The sequence below is a fragment of the Echeneis naucrates genome, chromosome 1 (assembly GCF_900963305.1).
Source record: "Echeneis naucrates chromosome 1, fEcheNa1.1, whole genome shotgun sequence".
NCBI lineage: Eukaryota > Metazoa > Chordata > Actinopteri > Carangiformes > Echeneidae > Echeneis > Echeneis naucrates.
In genome coordinates, this window is record NC_042511.1 from 23,406,120 (window position 1) to 23,426,103 (window position 19,984).

The 19,984-nt window shown below is 43.0% G+C and overlaps 1 protein-coding gene across 2 annotated transcripts; it reads right to left on the bottom strand.

Moving 5' to 3' along the window:
• Window positions 1–11,208: 11,208 nt before the first annotated feature.
• Window positions 11,209–19,152, bottom strand: mmaa (metabolism of cobalamin associated A). Of its 2 annotated transcripts, XM_029508261.1 has the most exons (8): window positions 19,097–19,136; window positions 18,932–19,027; window positions 18,415–18,817; window positions 17,694–17,816; window positions 17,281–17,451; window positions 16,739–16,824; window positions 15,809–15,958; window positions 11,209–12,767 (listed from the first exon to the last, which is right to left on the bottom strand). In XM_029508261.1, exons 3-8 carry the CDS (start codon window positions 18,815–18,817, stop codon window positions 12,480–12,482), a joined length of 1,221 nt encoding a protein of 406 aa, XP_029364121.1. In that variant the 5' UTR covers window positions 18,932–19,027; window positions 19,097–19,136; the 3' UTR covers window positions 11,209–12,479. The 2 variants fall into 2 exon arrangements, with proteins under 2 accessions (XP_029364121.1, XP_029364130.1); XM_029508270.1 differs by lacking the exon at window positions 18,932–19,027 and having other exon boundaries at window positions 19,097–19,152.
• Between the last annotated feature and the right edge of the window lie 832 nt (window positions 19,153–19,984).

Consider the following 19,984-nt stretch of genomic DNA (forward strand, 5'->3'; position numbering starts at 1 on the left):
TAATGAAAACAGATGAAGCAGAGATAAAGTGTTTGCCGACATTAAGGGACTCATTTATCACCGTTAGCCCCCGAGCTATAGAACACCTTGGTCTGGAGCTCTCCTTTAACAGGCCCTGCCTCACAGCACCCTGGTGGCACACTGCAGCCTTCCAGGCACATGAACACCTCCATCTGTACTCCTCCTTTTTCTTTCATTCGTGGCGTTTTTCGCATTGTGCTCGAAAGATACTTTTTGCTGCTAATGTCTCCACATAAAAATGGTCTTGTTCGCAGGGTTTATAGAAGTTAGAGTGAAGGTTTAGCTGGGGGAAAAAAAGACAGAGAAAGAGTTGTAGAGGAACCTTATCGAATCTAAAGGATCTGCCAGTCCTTGCGGGACCTCCATCACCACCATGCCCTCCATATTGACCCATGTGGGTTCAACAGCCATCCGAAACCGAATCTCTTCTGTGGAGAGGCCGTGTTCTCATCTAGCTGCTCATCTTGCCTGTGTATTAATGAATCTTTTCGGCTGTGTTTAAAGCTGCTTAATTAAGTTCAAAGCAGCGCTCGGGGCACTGCGTGCCTGCTCAGCTGACCTCCCTACGAGTGGAAGTGTTGATTAGGAAGTGAGGAGACATGCAGGCACTGCAGGGGATGGCTATTGATTGAAAGGATAGAAAACCTCATTTGGATTTTATGATTGGAATATCACACTGTACACGGGGGCTGTTTTTCTTCATTTGCCAAATAACAATAACTCCATCCCTGCTCTCGCAGTTTGGTCAAATTGTCAACTAAGTGAGGAATTTCAGTGATAAGACCAAACGCCAGAGTTTTCCCTCATCCCAATAATAGCCCTTCACCCCGGCCCGAGCTGTCTGCACAATGTCGACCTTTCGACACCACCTCACGAAAGTTGGCTGCTGCCGATCGATAGCGTGTTAGCTTTTTTGTTTGTAGGTTCAGGCTGCCTTGGCTTTATTACAGCTTCTGAGAGTCATGGGGGAGTCGTGCACGGCTTTGTGAGAGAGGAGCTCCCTCTTGTTTGCCAAAAGTGTAATCCCGCCGTGACCCGCCGTGACCCTGCCCTGAGAGGAAAGCTGCTTAGACAGAAGTGCGTGTCTGTGGGAGCTCCCAGCTGCCTGGCCTCTCTCTCTCTCCCTCGTTTTTTCTTCTCTCTCTCTCTATTTTGCTCACTAAAGATACCTCCCTTTTATTTTTACCCTTTATAGAACCCTTTATAGACACACACACACACACACGTGTGTGTGTGTGTGTACCTTTCCATAACACATAATCTCTCCTTTTGCTCCCCATCTGGAACTCCTGCTCATTCTTTTCTGCCCTTTCCTTTTTCTTTCAATTGCATTAAACTTCATGCAGGTTTTACTCAGCATCAGCATTTCTAAGACTCTCCCTCCACCATCAAGGTTTTTTGAGGTTTTGCTAAGTGGAGACAGATCTCCTTCCTTTTTTTTTTTATGCTTCAACAGAGAAAATAAACACACCAAGTCCTGCCATAGACAGCCTTCAGTACAGGCTGCATAGCAGGACCACTAGTGCACGGGAAAGAGAAAATGAAGGAAGAAAATGACCTCTGGAATCGATTTGGCATGGGCTGAAAGCAGGGATAAAGCTTTGCAGAATAAGGCTCCGCTGAGGCTGCTTGTTGATTTGTAAATCTATTCATCTCTGAAAAAATTAGGCACCGAAATGAGTCGGTAAATATGAAATTCCATGTTTTTTCAGCTCTTAATAGCGTGTAGACTCTGCGCAGGCTGCTTCATGCAAAGAGCGAGCCAAAAAACAAAGATGTCTTGTGTAAGTGTGCGCAGAAAGGCAAGAAAAGAAAAAGACATGCCACATCTGAGGTGCACTGAGGAGAGCAGCAGTTGGAGAAGATTTGCAGGCCTGTGTGGCGTCTCAGTCACTCACCGCTCTGGGTTTGGTTGGATACGCATGGCGGGACGTGTATTTACATGCATGTTTGGTGCCTGGCCCAGGGGCATAGCATCACTGTCCCCAACCCCCAACCCCCCACCCGCTGCGCCTGTTCCCCATTCTCTAGGGTGAGACATCACTCAGTGGGGGTCAGCAGCAATCTGATTCAGAAAGCACGGTAGGGGGTGTTTTTTTTAGGGGAGGGGGGGGGGGATTACCTGGCACATCCAGACTAGGGCAGTCTGAATCAGCAGGGGGGACAGATCATACCCCCACCTGCTGGCAGACTCAAATATAAAGCTAGTGCACGGCCACTCAAACTGGCTGACAAACACATTACAGGAGAGAGGAAGAGGAGGAGGAAGAGGATGGTAATGGGCAGAGGGAGAGCAACTCTACTTAAGCATGATGATGTCTTTGAAATAGATAGCACACCAGCCAAATCACCATTGTTACGCTCCGCTGTTACCATGGCGTTCTATCACAGTCCCCAGCCATAGGTTACTCCGTCTCTATTGGTAACAGTTGGTGCTGCACTTCATACACATCTCCCGTGTCACTGAACCTAAACATACGGCTCACCCTTCATCAACGCACAAATACAAATTGAAATCAATACACCCGCACATTTGTTATTGTTGGAATTTTTTTCACAGCAATGATTTCAATGATTTGGGTCTATGGAGATTTGAAATGAGGAGATTTAGCTGGCGAGAGCTTATCAGAATAGCCCAAGGTCAAGCCCAAACTAATCAGGCCCCTCATTCCCCTGGATGGAGTAATGAAGTAGAGCGCTGACCCCCGGCTGACCCTGGGAATGTGTAGCAGGGAAAACTGGCCTGGAGACCAATTAGCCAAAAGTAAACGGAAATATTAAAAGAGAGCAGTCATTTATTAATAAACCCCCCCCCCAAAAAAAAAGCAGTTTCAAAGCAATTAAATGCGCTTTAATGTGAAAAGAATGGTTTGATGTTTTACTCCAAATGTCACGAAACCTAAAGTCTTGCTAGATAATAAGCTCCTTTTAGTCTGTATCTTAAAGATTTGTGCTGAGGGTTGATTACAACCTGGTTAGCTCTCCTAATTATCTCATGCACTTGAGCTTTTAATGATTTCCATGATTCAATTATCCCTAACTGAATTCCTGTCTTCAATCAATTAAAGCCATAGCTGCACACTCATCCATCTTCCAATCAGGGCATCAGGAATCTCTCCATCCATTCTCATTTGTGAAGAGAGTGGGTCAAATAAATTAACGGAGATTGCACCCATCCATGTCTTCTCATCCTTTTTTCTTCCCACATTTCCTAACCTCTCATGCTACTTTTACTTTGTTTCCTTCGGCTGCAGCAACAGGAAGGAAATAAGCACAAACAACTATTACCTTTGTGAGCTACAGCACAGTGTTTTATCTACAAGCCTGTTGTCCTGCTCCTCCTCACCATTTATGAAGACACTGGAGGATAAGGTGAATGACAGGGGGCTGTCTTCATCTCTCAAGAATGTGCACGCAAGACACAAACTAGAAAAAACAAATGCACATAGACACACACACAGTTTGGCACCATCTGCTGGAATCTTTACAAACATGTAAGATTTGCTAGAATATGTGAAAATAAAGTGTAAAAAACATATATATGTATAGTCTTGAGCAAGAAATAAAAATTGCAAAATGTTCCAGTCAGATCAAACAGATAATTTCTGACAGAAAACTGCTGATCCAGTTCATGGTCAAATTACAGGAGGAAGGAGCAGCGCAGAAATGGTTGCCAAGGTGCCCAGATAGTCATTTAACCCTTATTGGCTGAGAGGGAAGCCAAGGGCAGCGCAGCCTTTTCACATCTCTTTCCATCCCCATTATCTCCTGTCTCATCCCCCCAACCACCAATATGGTTTCCTTGAAAGGACTTGCATTCTGGTAAATGTAAATGCCAAACTGTGCTCTCTGTGCACTGACGTACAAGATGGAGCAACAGATTAGGTTTGATGATTTAACACCACAGTGGCTTTCTCTTCAGGAGAATCCTTTTAAGGACAGCGCCAACCGCAAAGCGGAACATCAGGAGTCTTTTGGTCACATTCGACATTGGTAAAGATCAAATGCACCGAAGGACCCAGTAGACTGCTGTGGCCTTATTGAAGCGTCCCTCTACGACAGACTATGTGGCAAAAAAGAAAGAACGAAAGAAAAATGGCGGTAAACTTAATTCTCATCCTTCTCAGCTGTGCTCATCATGTTACTGGGATTACTGGGACTTCAGATGTCTTCATTCGGAGGGCAGCCTCGACTGCATCCTTTCTTAGAGCCTTTGCTTTTTTTTTGGATGGCAGTGAGTGTGCATTCCCTGGCATGATTTTCAATAGAGCTCCCCTTGGAGTAGCTGGGGAATGGCTATCACAACAATTACACTGACAGCTCTTTTCTAAAGTGCACTTGATTTATTTGATTTAGCTAAGATTAATGGCCCTCCCCTGTAGCAGGCCTGGCAGGGATGTGCAGCAAAAACATAGGCTGAACACATTCACGAGCGCAGGTGTGTGCTACCCACCGATAATCAGACTGTATGAGTCATGTGCACACATCCAAATAAATGTATACATACACTTACTAATCATCTTTGAGCACGTGGAAGCCTTTCCTTTTTTTTGTAGCTACGCTGAAGTAATCGATTCAGCCCTCCCAGACATACATTAACTTTACAGATGATGCCAGTAGATGTATCTTAAAAAACAGAACACACCCTGTCTGTGGAAGATGTCAGAATAAAACATTTTATAATCCAATTCAGTTGAAGACTTTTTCATATGTGTGCATAATGTATGTATTGAATAATAAACATACTTTTATTATTCAATGTTAAAAATTGGCTCTAAAATAAAGCTACCACTATTGTAATGTCATGTGAATTGGAGTCCCCAAATGAATTTGAAAATAAGTGTCTAAAATTGGTGTAAAAATATGAACATTATATCAAGATTCCTTTCAGTTTGTGGAGACAAAAAAAAAACAAACTAGTTTTCAGTTGTTTTAGTTGTTTTAGGGGTTGTCCTTGTTTTAGCTAATCTAAAGTTGTTTTTCTAAAGTGTTGCTCTAACGAAAAAATGCCACACATTGACTGGCCTGCTGTTTGTATATTTATTTTAGGGGGCATGTGGATCAAAATGTTCAGTCTGGTTGTCACTGAGCCTTGTTTTTGGTTTTGTTTGAAACTATATTTCATTCTAGCAAAAAAAATAAATAAAAAAATTCTTCCTTCTGCAGATCTACATCTACACTATTAAAATCCATTTCTTTCCTCTACATACTTATGTTGCAGTAACTTAAATTGTTTGGTACTTTATCTTTTTGACTGTCTCAAAAACGCGTTCCTGGAGCTTCCTGCTAGAGGGAGACACCTGCTCCATCACTATGTGCCAGGAAGCACTACGTCTGGCTGGCTGCGTACCGCTGCCAGGCCAGCGGTCCGGTACGGTCCAGTGAGGTTGGCACCGACGCCAGCCCATCTGCCTGAGTTGACACGTTTGCTCCCACACCACTTGTCCAGGAGGACGAAATGTGCTGTGGTGTCCTGGCAAACTTCCCCGAAATGTCAACCTGGCGTGACAAACCCATGCCGGCTCCTTGGCCCTCACAGGCCTGGTAGTGTGGGGCATTGCCCTGGATCAGACGAGGAGTCAGGAACATGCCACGGTAACAAAAACTGCTGATCGACTACCGGGGCGCTACCATCTTGTCCGGGGTGGACGGAGCTTGTTCGGTCGAGTAGAGGATGACTTCTCTCATTACTGGCCCTGAACCTTACAAAACTTGGCTATTCACGAGTTGATAGAGGGCAGCTGGATAGAAATTAGACATCATGAGCAGGAAAAGCATGTGGGGGAAAAAAGCTTGGAGCCTCCGCTGAATCAATCCCATCCCATTAAAAATTGTTATGAATGAAACAAATTGTAACTTGGCGTCTCCTCTTACAAGCCAAAAACAATGGACGGAGAAGACAAATAACATGCGGAACACATTTTCTCTCGTTGGAGCAGATGGCCTTGGAGGTGCTGTGAGGGTCTGATGTTGGCCGACTGTGTCCTGCTGTCCCCTCAGGGCAGCAACTGTGAGCGGTCATTAACACGTGGAATAGGCCATGCCAGGAGAGAGAGGAGTCTAGCAGTAGTTAACAGGCACTATCCAGTTAAATATTCCTCCTCGGTGCTAAACACCAACACCATTTGTAGAAGTTGCCAAAGCTTTCCAGACAACACATAATGTAAGACCTCTAGGAAAAAAAGACTGTTCCAATAAGTACTAAAGGAACAGAATGGACAAAGGTGTATTTCTACTCCACTGCACCTCATTGCTCACTTCTGCTGAATCTGAGGTTACGGCCAGGGCTGTCTGGCAGTTATCCGTACACAGCGAATCATGGCATTTGTGTGCGTGTACAGTGGAGCTGTGGACAAGTATGACAGGCTGACCTCCACATGTTACCGGAGAGAGTGTGCGGCCTAGTGTTACCTGTCATAACACAGGCTGCCTGGAGCCCCAGAGCACCAGCCTGACCAGGCCACTGGGCAGCCAGAAATAATAGAGACTGGCAAGAGGGCAATGAGGGGTCAGGGAGAGAGAGAGGAGGAGGCAGGGGGACGGGGACGGGGGGCAGGGACATATGACAGGAATCGTGGTGGAAGGATGAAAACAGGAGGGTGAGATAGAGAGGGAGAAGAGATGGGAAAGAGATGTTTATTTAAGGGAGGAGAGTGGTGAGGATAATGATGTGGAAGCCAGCGGGTCAATCAAGGAGCGAAGACAGAAAGATGAAAGAGTGCAAGGTAAGGAAGGTGGCTGCTGTTCTCCGTGCATATTACCATCCCCGGCCTCTGAAGAGAACTAAAATTATGCACAAAGGCATTGAGATAAGAGGAAGAAATCTGACTTTGTGCTTCCTGAACTGTTTGACACTCGCCAAAAAAAAAAAAAGAACCCCACTTTCCACAAAGCAGATCATCTCCCATCACTGTCCATTTGTTTTGAAGGCCAGTTTATCTTTGCGAGCGTGATGCTGGAGCATTCTCGAGGTGCAGCCGCTCGCCTGCAGAGATGGAACAGCTGAATTCACTTAGGCAGGTTTGGCCAGCAATTAAAGCGCTGGATTAAGAGTGATTGCATTTTGTGTCCTGAGGAGGCGCTGCCTGCCATCTTGAGAGGTCTCATTAACATGGCTGCCATGGGCTGTGCTGAGCACTGCCACAGGCAGTTAAAAAATAATGGAGACATTATCAACCTTAATGTCTTGTACCTGGAGTGGAGAAGATTTTATAATCACTATTGTGATGGGCCACAGGCTGCCAGTTGCGCGAAAGGGAAAGGTTGGATGAAGATAACCCTTTTTCTGACCAGACCCCTGTGTGTTTTTTTGATCAGCCACTACACGTGGGGAGTCTGAGCAGCTGGATTTCATTAATTGAGTGCTGGCAGCGTTCTGCTCTGGCAGCAGGGGTGAGTCACACTGGTGGGATTGGTCTCTCTCTCCCCGATATCATCTTCCAACCATAACTACAAATAATTATTCACTCAAATCCATTACCGGGGGTCAGTCAAGTTCCCCAATCAGTTCTGAAGTCCAATTACTGGCGCCAAGGCTGCGTTCGCGCTTTCCTACAGATGAAGGCCTGGCCCACAGGCTGCCCAGTAAATTACACATAGCAAACAGTAGAGTGTGCATGAGAGCGAGCCTCCTCAGGTGGTTAATAAAGCAGAGGTACATACTGGTCTCCCTGGGGCATTCTGACCGTACCATCGAGCAGACTTCACCAGGTTAAATAGAATTAGCCCATGCAATGAGACACACTTTGAATACCAACCACGTCTCATCGCTCTACAGGCTAGAGAGCATGCAGTATGCACAGAGCAGCCGAGTATTAACATCCATCTCAGCGGTTCATATAATAAGACACGTCGCCATAAGGTCTTCTCATAAGGAGGCTGCACAGTGACCCAACAGAGCAACATAATGAGTACAGTGTTTGCTCTCGTGTACGTGCACACGTTCACATGTAGAAACACACACACTGGAGGCTTTGCTGCCGCTCTCCAACACCATCAGCGTGCGGTTCCTTGTGTCGTTTTGCAGCCATCTTGAAAGTGAGACCTGAGCCCGGAGGAAATGCTTCTCCACACTCATCTGTCACCACGGAGAGACAGCAGTGCAGCCGGCCGAGTCGGAGCGGCCGAGCGGCCAACAAGGCAGCCAGTGTCTGGGGGCGCATGTGTGCGAGCGTGTGTGACAAGGGATGGATGGCTTGTATGTATGTAAAAGATATGTGGAAGGTGTTATTGCGTGTTTGTGTCAGAGTGTTAGGACAGTATTTGAGTGTTTGTGAGGCGTAGAGCAAACATAGCAAGGATGGGGTGAGGTGTTGTGTCCAGCAGCCCATGACCGTTTGTCGCACACACACACACACACACACACACTGCTCCCAAAGCTGCCTGGTAGGAGGGCCAGTGTGACATTTCCCTCGGTGTCAGGCTTCCCTCACACTCTGATCTGCCCAGAAAACAACCCGACTATGACGCTGACACAAACATCAACAGGAAAAAAATGGATGTCTGTCTGTGCTACGATACGTCCGTTTTGTTTACTGACATTTGTGGCGGCCCCATTGTTCGGTACTTATTCCAGACTTTGAGGTTTTGAAGAGGAAAAGCCAAGGGGTTTTGGGTTTTTTTTTGGGCTGCAGTTACATCAGTATGAGGGCACATCTTGCTTTGTCCTGAGCCAGGAAAGCATTTTGACTTGAGACTGCTGACACAAAGAAAGACTGTCAATGTAAGCCCCTTCATTAAACATGAAAAAACCTCATCAAAGAGCAAGTCTCTGTCCTCTGCTTACATTCAAGAGATCCAGCGAAATGCTAAACACATGTGGATGGGCCATGTGTTTAGGCTAAAATGGCCGAACACGATCCAGCAGCATTTGAGTTAATCTTCCTTAGTGAAACCGCATGGTGTTGTTTACACTGGAGACAACTGTGTGTGTATGTCAATGCATATCTGTGTGTGTGTGTGTGGAGACCATCCAGAGCTGGAGAACTCACTGTTCCCTTTTGTAAAGCCACAGCAGTTAGAGTGTGTATGCGTTTGTGTCAGCATGATGGAGGAGAAGGGTGTTACTCAGACCTAATGAATCCATCTGCATTCAAGGGGCATTCTTCCCCTCATACACAGGCGAGAGCAAACAAGCAGCGACCTGGGAGCCCGCCCAGGGGTTGGGGGGCTCAGTCTCAGTGTTTCCAGAGCAGACAGAGCAAGGACAAGCATGGATTAGTCTTGAATTCACCCCAATTTTTCCCCTTCCTTAAAAAATAGGCTACATTCAAAGAGAGGGGTTGAAAGGTTGAAAGCTGTACAGTGGCACACTCAACCCTCCTGTAACTGAACCGCTCATTTCTGAGTTTCGGTGAGGACGGAGGGTAGCTGGGCTGGTCCTGATGGCGAGGGCTACAGTACAGCCTGTGCTGCACGAGAGTGACAGCTGCCGATGTCCTCACCTCTGACTGACCTGGCACCCTCGGCAACCTCGATGAAGAATGGATAGAGGGCAGGAGGCGGGGGCGTTATCGGGGGGTGGGGTGTGGGGGGGCGGTTGGCACTGAGGGACCAGTCATTAGGATGATGAATTCAGAGCTGAGTGGAATTAGGGAGACCTCTAGTGGCTAAAAGCACAAACTCACATCTCTAAAGGATACACACTCAGAGCCAGTTCTGTATTTTAGTCCATTTCTGAAGTATTTATGTCCAAATTGATATTTACTTTTCTGTGACTGCCCGGCTACTTTGACATGCACTTTTGCACTTTTGCAGTTTTGACTGCACTACAATTCTGCAATGTAGAGTATTATTCATTTGAAGTAAAGCTTTTATTGATTAGAGGAAATTTGCTCTTATTTTTAAAAATGCAATAGACCGTGTGCCGACTTAATCCAATCACAGCCAGCTCGTATACGCTCTCACTTATGTTGTACTTGCACCAAACAATGGTGATGTTAGATTAAGAGGGAGGAAAAGATTTTTCTTGACAACAGCGAAGGGTCCAATGAGTCAGCGTTTTAAATTTCAGAAGATTCCTTTTATTTTAAATGTTTACTGTGTTTACAATGACCAAATGTCTTCATGGCCTAAAAAGAAAGAAATACAGAAAGCAACAACAGCTACGCTTCTGTTGACTCAATAGTATCTTTACGACACTGCTACGGGCTTTGAAAGATGTTCTGCAATCTTTTCTGCTCTAGTTCTTCAGTCAGTCTGCACATTCAGCAGTTTGAGCTATTTGGCTCTATGAATACAAAATGTTAACATTTCGTTGACATGAAAAAAACATTTTTGAACACTTTTCTATTTTAAATGGCAAAGACTCCAGTAAATGATGACTGAACAACTTAACTTGTATAAGTAGTAATAGGCCTCAGTTATTGGATTTATTTGTCTGCTGGTGATTTTACACTCATTGGGTTTCCAAACATCTTTCACCTCTTTATTTGTGTGCATTTGATAAAACGGTAACAAATCTTCAGTAGGTGGAACTGACAGCCTATGATCCATTTAAACGATTGTCTACATGTTACATTTGTGATATTGTGCAGAGAACTTTGCAGGATTTTTAGTTTTCACATCTTTAATGAGTTTTTCTATTTGAACCAATCATTATTCAATCAATTCAGGATTGTATTTTTGTACTATTGTAGTTTTATATCACTGTCCATGTTCTTTAAACAACTTTTAATGACACTTAGAATGGTACTATACAGATTCTTATCATTGCTATTAAAATGATGCAGAGTTCGGAGTAGAAGGCTTTTGGCAGCCTCCTTAAAAACTGATTATTTGCTTTACAAAGGTAAACATTTTATTGCTATTCTACGGCCCTGCATTTTGTCGAGTCCATTACGACCCTCTCTGCCCAGTCTGCCTGTGGCTTCTGCAGGTACAGGGACACTGACAACACCTGGGGCTCTGGGTGCCAGTGCCTCTTCAAAAACCCTTGGTAGTGCAGTTGCTGCTGTCTCTCCTGCCTGAGACACCTTTTTGGCTGTTGGGTTGACATTTTGATTTGCTTTTCTGCACCCTACAACACTACATTCATACGCTGGTCCACTCATGCACTCACCTACAGTACTGATTTCACTGATTACACATGTCATTGTTAGGTTTTTCTCTTAGGTTATTTCCTTTTTTTTAAAAAAAAAAAAATTAAATTAATTGGTAATTAATTGGCTCTGTTGTGTGCATCTCCCTTCTTTGTCATGACTGTGCAGCCCAGTTTGTGAGTTACATCACGGAAAAGTGTAAAAATAAGTAAAGAAATAAATGTATTCACATAAACTGTTACTTGTAGATTGTAGAGAGAATGCTACTTCCTGAAACTTTACCCTGAATAACACAGCAGTTCTGCTTAAAATTAATAAAAAAAGGTGAAGGGAAGATATGAGTATGGGACTTCTCTTGGTCTTTTGATCTCTGGGGGACTCGAGGAGTGCAGTACGTTATGAAGGTACCTCAAAAAATATTAAAGTGTGTTTTGCCTGAATTAGAGGCAACTGTGTGGCTGACTCATTCAGGGGATACTTTGCACTGACATTTCTGGCTCCGGAGTGCAGAAAACATTTCATTATATCTTTGACAAATCTCAGGACGAACATTCATAAAGGTTATATTAATCAGTCGCCTCTTTTTCATATTGTGAGCAAACACACAGAAAGAGAGAGAGAAAACTCAGCCAAGTGCCCTGAAATATTTTAATGTTTTTCACTTATTTACGATTCTCAGCATTCTTTAAATATGTGATTCCACAAAATATAAGTCTCAAAGAGACTCAGAGCTCTTAACCTTTTGCTCGCTTTATCTTTTGTTTTTCAGTTATAAAATGTCAGTCAGTCTGAGTTACAGTCACAATCATTTACCCTGCAGCATCCTCTCACCACCATGACAATTTGTCATGTCAATATTTATGACTGTATCACAGCTTCTTCTAAAGACACTTTGTAAAATTGAATTGAAAAGTGATCAGTATTGTGCAAGCTGTAAAAACATGGTCCTAATAACCATCCACATGTTTTGCACTTATTTCATTAAAACAGTTCATGAGGCCTGTAGTGTATTAGTCCAAGTAGACAGTCTCCTCTTTGCACTAGGGAAAAAAAAAATGATGACGGCAGGAAAACATTTAATAGCCCCGAGAGCTCGTTTACATGGTCCCTCATAAATGCTGGTTTTATATGTTTCCTGCCACTGTACAAATGTGAATGCGCCTTTGAGCCGAAGGGGAGACATGAAAACTGTCTGCTCAGTCGGGCCTCTCTTGATTTGGATTAAAGCAACGTTTCTGTGGAGGGGGTGACTTTTGCATCTGGTATTTTAAATTTCAAATTCAATGTAAGAAGAGAAAGGCTGCTTCTTTGTGTCCAAACCACTGAGCCAAGGTCACACATTCTTATTCTGTCCTGGTGTTTTTCTGGCACCAAGTGACCCTGATGAACCACGGCATGTCCATTCAGTCCAGCTGTTTACTATGAAGATGATGAGAAGTACTTTAGAAGCAGGTCAGCGGCTAGGCCCGGAGAGATAGTCCCTGTGTTGACCTTCTCCTCGAGGCGGGGGAGAGCCTCTCTGACACTGGGGTGATTTTGGAAATAGCAGAGGACGTTTTCCTGGATCAGATTCCACATCCAAACCTTCTGCTGGGCCCTCCGTCGAGCCTGCAGTTCCCCGCTGGCTAACATGCTGTCCCGGTACGACTCCATCTTGGCCCAGACCTCGGGGATGCCGTCACCAGAGTGAGAGGAAGCACGCACCACCTGAGCGGAGAGTTAGAGGCAGGGGACGGCAAGATGCATGCATGAATTTCAATTGTCTCTTTTTCCAACAAGCAGTTGGTGGTCTGGAAAATACAACTGTTGAGCTCAAGGGTGCCACCAACAGCAGCGCAAACTGCCCCACTGTCTTCAAAATGGAAGGTTTGGAATAGATGGAAACAAATTTGTGTCTCATATTTTAAATTCAGCCATTGGGCCATTGAGAAGACACCAACAGAACGACAATGTCCCAGAGAAGAGTTCTGCTTTCAACCAATCAGCCTTCTCCTCCAAATCTGTTACAGAACGGATCAGGCTTCCTGACAACTTAAAAGCTATTACACGACTAAGCTTTTTTCCTCAAAGGGTGAAATCTTTGTCAGCATTGATCACAGCTTGACTTTTTATAAATTTCCGTTCCACAGGAATTTTTCACTATCTTTAACATGATCTAGGACCACAGATGGAAATTACCTGCCCGCTATAATCTGGTGAATCCATCTCGACATATTTCCTATATGATCAATGTAACTTGTACACTGTCCCTTATACATAAATGAAGTAATGTAAGCCCAAACCACTGGGCTTTGGCTGGTTTGTACGTGTAAAAAAAATGTTAAGATAAGGACAACACATTTGAATTTGTTTTATCTTACTGGTCATTAACTTCATCAATTTGTATCCAACAAGCAGAGCTGGATGTGTCTCTTTTTAGAAAACTGCTGTGGGTGAAACATAAATACCAAAAGCAACAAATGTAAGAATTGCTGTTCTTTCTACACTGCAAAACAAACTGTGGGTTTCTGTCAAGAATATCTATTTTTGACAAAAGCAATCGAAAATATATTAAAGTTTAAAGGTAAAAAAAGCATTTTACAAATTTGTAATTGTTGCTGTTTTCTCACTCTGTGAGTTCGAAGATTTCTCTGTGATGCACTTCCATCCTGGAAGAAACTGTCTTGTCAGTGTAGCCTTTCATCTCTTCATAACACCTTGTTCACACAAGCAATCTGAGGATAACTGTCACTTTAGCATTCACTTTTTTTTGTCTCTTTTCAGAGATTTTCTACCGATTGAAGAGCACATGATGAAATTCAGTGTAACATTCAAATTCAAAGCAGACACACGAGTGAAAAGTGCCTAAGATTTACTGGAACATAAAAAAGTCAGGGCAATCAGATGTGCATTTAGTATCCAGTAAACTGCCTCTGTAAAAGTTCACCTTCTATTTTCAATCACTTCAGTCCACACGAGAGAATAAAAAGCAGAAAAGGGAGTTTGGTGGAGGACACAAGACGAGACTCCAGTGCTCAGTGCTCAGAGTAAAATAACACAGATTTTCCAAGAGCTTCAGACTATAATTAAATTATATGTATCACTGGAAGATAATTTGATCAGAACTGATAAGTTGAATGAGATAAACTGGCAGACTGAAGGCATGTGATCATCAGCTAGCTTGAATAATTACATCATTAGGTTCATCACTTTACCAGGACTTTATGTGAGTCTGATCTAAAAACAGGAAATCAAACTTTAGAGGAACAATACTGAACAGAAGGTAATAAAAGTAGCTAATGTGATGTGTGTAAATGGCTGATTAAAACACACACACACGCAGAAGGGTACTGTCGTCTCGTCATAAACGCAGTTTTTTTCTTTGTCAAGGTTTTAAGTTGTCTAGTTTTTAAATCCTCCCATTTCAGTACAATTAAAATGAATAAACGTTGGATTATGGTTGTCCATGCATTACAAAACTGTATTGAAATATATTATGACTCATTTAATGTCCCCATTACTCTGAATAATATAGATCGCACCTTGTCACCTCTCTACCAAAGAAAGAGTACTACTTTGAAATGCTATAAAGAATGTTTTAGTTTTTTTTCTTTAGTGACCTGGGTGACCCAGCTGCACTTTCATAGCTTTGGGCAGCCTCGAAAACATAGATGAAGTTCCAACACTGCACTTGCCATAATTCAGCAGTCCTTTTGCTCGACTCTTCCTGCCTTATGAAAAGCTTTCAGACTGTTTCTTCAGAGTTTAAAAATCTGTACTTTTCAAATAAAACTCAGCTAGTACACTTTACACTACACACTTTATGAAGCCAGGACTACAAAGTGCTTTTATGTTTTCGACATGACGAAAAAGCATTTGATAAAACCAAAAAATTCGGATCAGGGCAAAGATGCACCAGCAAAATCTCTTTAAGAAAAAATATGGCTTTAAATATGACGTAAAGTAAAGAAAAACTATGTCAACTGAGCATTTTCTTTATTCAAAATATTGTTCTTCTCATTAGTAAAGCTGAATTGCTTGACAGAAAGTTAATTGGCATCTATTTTTACAACTGACTGATAAATTATGGTTCATAAGGTTTGGATTGGCTGCTTTTCTCTGTTTCGTAAAAATAATGTTGGGATTTAAAGCTTTTGTTAGGATCAAGTAACAGAACATTTTGGGAAGATTAAATGATAATAAACAAAGAATTAGTAAATATTAGTAGCAGCCACATGTAGACTGAGAATGACGAAAAGGCGGTTAAAGACTAAATCAGAGATGGTGTCACTCTGAACTGAACACAAAAGAAAAGCACAAAAAGCAAAACTAAGAATAAATAGAGAGAGCGATCAGCGACTGTGGGAGCAGCCTGAGCTTTGATAAGAGCATGCAGACTTTAAAATGACAAAATGTATGACACAGCAGTTTAGTATGTAGAGCAGTAGGGAGAAGGGGATTTTTTTTGGGGGGGGGGGGGGTTGTTGGCTGGCACATTGGGCTGGTTACACAAAAGACCAGGCATGCAGACGGGTGAATTGATTGGGACATGCGGCGTGGACTGACACACTGCAGTTTTTATGCTCTGACATCACCATCCTCATCCTCCCTCCCTCCCTCTTTCTCCTGGGTCAGCTGACCTCTCTGTGGGAAGGCTTGTTGGGCTGCCCAGTGAGTCAAATGTTTTATTTTTGATGAATGCCTTCTTGTGTTTGGTTCCTTCCCTTCTTTCCTCACCATGCCATCAATTAAGAAACAAACAAACACACCTTGGGATTCCAGGACTTGGACTGTCTCCTGAGCAGTTTGAGAGCGCTGGTGTATTCAGTCTGCATCCTTCTGGCTGGCACCACCAGATCTCCATCCGACTTTGTTACCACCACCAAGTCTGCCCTCTCAATGATGCCCCTCTTGATACCCTGCACAGAGGATTTTTCCATCAGAGATGAATGTGAATAAATTTACAAATCATCATAAATGAATCTAATCTAGAAACATAATGTGCTGAGGGATTTCTGTGCAGGGTGATGGATGGAGCCTTTCTTTGGCTGAAGCTGAATAGACGAAATAAAAGACCATTTTATAGTTTTTCTTTCTATCCATTCCTCACTGATGTCGAAACTAAAACAACAAAAAAAGGGAAGTTGCTGAAGACAGTTTCCCTACAAAGTGCCTTATACCTGTTAAAATACAGTATATTTGAGTTCAGGTTTAACCAGCCAGCCGGCGCAGAAAGGAAACGTATCATTTTTTATTTATTTATTTTGATTAAGATGTTATTCTACCTTACTTGAGTCACATAATTCAACTGATGTCTAAGTCCCAGTTTATGGTATTTCTACCATATTAACCCTATTATTATTTGTTATTTGATTAATTTGTAGTAATTAAACTAATTCATAAATTCACTAGAATATATTTTATTGAAAACATGCTCAACTTTGGGTGAAACAAAGATGCAAAAATGGAAGATGTGTTACTCATGTTATTATCTTGTCTAACTGGATATTCTCCACACATTGACAGCTAAGCACCACAAGAGACGGCTAACTGGAAGAAAATGATGTGGTCTATTTTGTATCCTAACCTGACATATAAGCACTGGTTCACTCAACCAATAACACAAGAAAACGTGTTTCTAACAGAAGACACAGCGCCTGACACCAATGAGGAGCTTGTTGGTGCCGTTGTTCACTTACTTGCAGTTCATCGCCCCCTGCTGGTGGAATCAGCAGAACAAACATGTCAACCATGTCAGCCACTGCAAACTCTGACTGGCCCACACCTGGGAACAAAGACAACACATTTGAACGGTCTCCACTGACTATGTTTCGGCTCTTTTTAAACATTAAACCATTAAGTTACACCAACAGTTCACCTGTGTATGACTTTGAACAATGACTCAGCCTATAATACAATTTTTATTTAGGACTTGTTCGGAAATGCTTTTGAAGAAAGCATATAAAACATGGTTTTATATAGTTTGGTTTATTTAGACCAAATAAAGAGCAACAAATAAGGCAGAGCCTTATTTTACACAATGGAGGCTCTTTCACATATTTTCATTCAAATATGTGCCTGTTTATAATAAACAGAAAAGACTCAAGATACAAGGCAAGACTACATTTGTAAGAGAAACCTTACACAGGAAAGATCAAAATTCTAGTCTGCTGTGTAAATGTAAGATTAGTAAAATAAATACACTGATGTGTGTATGTAGTAATAAATCCCACTGTCTTACCTACAGTCTCGACCAGGACGATGTCATATCCTGCCCCCTCGCAGAGAACGATGGCCTCATTGGTTGTTCTGGTGACTCCACCAAGTGTTCCAGAGGTCGGCGACGGCCTGATGAAAGCATTCATGTCCCTGGTGAGTTCAGTCATACGAGTCTTATCACCCAACAGGGATCCTGCACCGAAAATAATCCTCTTACTTTGTATAGTCATTTTGGTGGCCAACGATTGTAAGAGTGTACCAGTGACATCATAATTAATTCAGAACCTTAACAACATCGCAAACTGTGATGTAATGTTACTTTATAAATTATCATTACACTCTACAATTACTGATGTAGATAAATATGTTTAAAAGCACCAATGTCCAAGCAACAACAGTCCTCCAAATCTTTATAATCTGTGTCTCAGATGGTACCTCCTGTAGTGCAGGAAGACGGATCAACAGCCAGCACTGACACTTTATGTCCACGTCCCGTCAGCATCTTCCCCACCACCTCAATGAAGGAGGACTTCCCAGCTCCAGGGGGACCAGAGAGACCTGGGAAATGGCACAGAAAGATCAAATCAGCAACACCAGCACCTGTTTTTAAGACCGGGCCTTGTTGTCTGTTCATGAGACTGAGGAATCTACAAGAATGAAAATTGTTTTTTGTAATGCTTATGTGGGCTACTCAGTGTAAAGCTGTAAATTACCTAAAAATCACTAACACTAACACTGGATAGGTCCTCCCTTTGCTCTCAGCCATAATTCTTTATGACAAGATGCTGGAAACATCCCCTTGAGGTTCTTATGTTTCTGCACCATGATTACATCACATAATTTCAGTAGCTTTATCATCTTCACATTCATGTTGCCAATCTCAATTTCCTCCACATCTGAAAAAGTGGTTTACTGGCTCTTGTGACTGGAATCGATGTCATGTCTCCCGAGAGGGAAACGCCAGCGATACTCAGATAGGGTGATGCATTTAACCCATGACTGACTGGGATAAAAGGGAGCCTGTGCACCTTGAGATAAAGCAGGAATACTAAATATCCATGTTTGCCTGAAAACACATTCCCAATGTGCTTAAAATTAGACACTGTGCTCTTGTTGCCACACATTCCAGCTGAATACAGAAACTGAGGCCACACACCGACTCTGAAGGCCAGCGGCCTTCCTCCATTGAGCCTCTCCTGCTCCGTCCTGTAGGCCAGCACCCTCTGCAGCAGGACCTGGGCCAGCTCTTTCTTCCTGGGATGCTGCGTCTCCACCAGAGTGATGGCCTCAGCCAGAGACGCCCGCTGTCCTGCAATCAGCCCGTCGTACAGTGCGGTCAGACGTCTCTGCTCAGGGCCACTCAGGTCCTTCATGAGCTCACCGGGGGCTGTTGTGCTCAAACCCCTTCTGTACTGGCAGCTGAGAGCCCGGACGGTGGGCTGGGAACAGAGGGGGCCACCTGTGAAGCCCGGCTGGGGGAGGCAGGATGTCCTGGTGGGAAAGGAAGAGATGTATCGCAGGAGGCCAAGGCGTCCCATTTTAGGATGAATATGGGGCATCTGAGAAACGAAAAGGAGAACACACTGGATTTTTTTTCACCCATTCATTAAAAACCTTTATCTTTTAATATCCAAATGACAGGGGAAAAAAATGAAAATAGCAATATCACATGCCTTTTTGGCTGAATTTGTCACTTCCTAACGAGCAAAGAGAAAACTTCAACACGACCACTGACGGCGAGTCCGCCCGATAAAAGCTCGTAACTGTAGCTATAAAAAGTTGTAATCAGCAAACAATTTATACAGCATATAAGTGAAGTCGTGTGAATTCATGCTGACCTCAAACCGGAGACGTTTCTCTCGTTTTTCAGGTTACATGTCACCCGGTGTTTCATTCATTCTGTTCCGCTTCCGGTGACGCACAGACCCGCCCCCCACAAATAGTTCCGTCTGTTTAAACACACGGAAACAAATATTGTCAGATTGTACTATTATAATATGTAAATAATGACACATAATACTACACCTAATAATAATAATTAGATATGAAAGAGAAGTGAAAAAATGTACTACATCGTCGTATGAAAATGTAAAGATGAGGTTTGACCAGCAGAGAGCAGCAGAGGTTCATTTTTACGTCTGAACTCACAGACTGCAAATCGTAAAATGAAAAAAACAAATAAACAAACAAACAAAAAATGAACGACAACACTGATCTCAAATTTTTATTTTTCATTTCATTTTCAACCACTTATCTGTCAGGGTCAGGAGGTGCTGGAGTCAATCCCAGCTGGCATCTCGAGTGAAGGTACACTGATGTTAGTTTTCCTGAGTAAGTAAAACAACAATTGGATTTATAAAGCCCGAAATAAATATAACTGTGCAGATGTAACTGAAGCCAAACTGCATTCTGCTTTTTATCAGGGATCACATTAGAAAGAGGTTACTGATCAACCTTTTGGGACTTCACATATAGTTTGTCATAAGATATATTGGTTTATACATTATGTAGCATTCCAAGTGTTTTTACTTACTTTCACAAACTTTTATAAATTAATCATGCAAGTGGCTGAGCCTTCCCACGCTGTTTCCACTGCATCACAGGCCTCTGACCTGAAGGCAAGCTGAACACTCCAGTATTTTTAGCTGTAGACATTCAGTGTCTCTGCTCCACCTGATGTGCTTGTGTATGGAATTTGGGAGAAACATGCAAACTCTGGGGAGGCA

Excerpts from the sequence above, each read along its gene's own strand:
- mmaa (XM_029508270.1), bottom strand. The coding sequence starts at position 18,817 with ATGCCCCATATTCATCCTAAAATGGGACGCCTTGGCCTCCTGCGATAC. Across the intron at positions 16,825-17,280 it reads CGTCCTGGTCGAGACTGTAG|GTGTGGGCCAGTCAGAGTTT; the intron begins GTAAGACAGTGG and ends CTTTGTTCCCAG. Across the intron at positions 12,768-15,808 it reads CCAAGTCCTGGAATCCCAAG|GTGGTGCGTGCTTCCTCTCA; the intron begins GTGTGTTTGTTT and ends CTCTCCGCTCAG.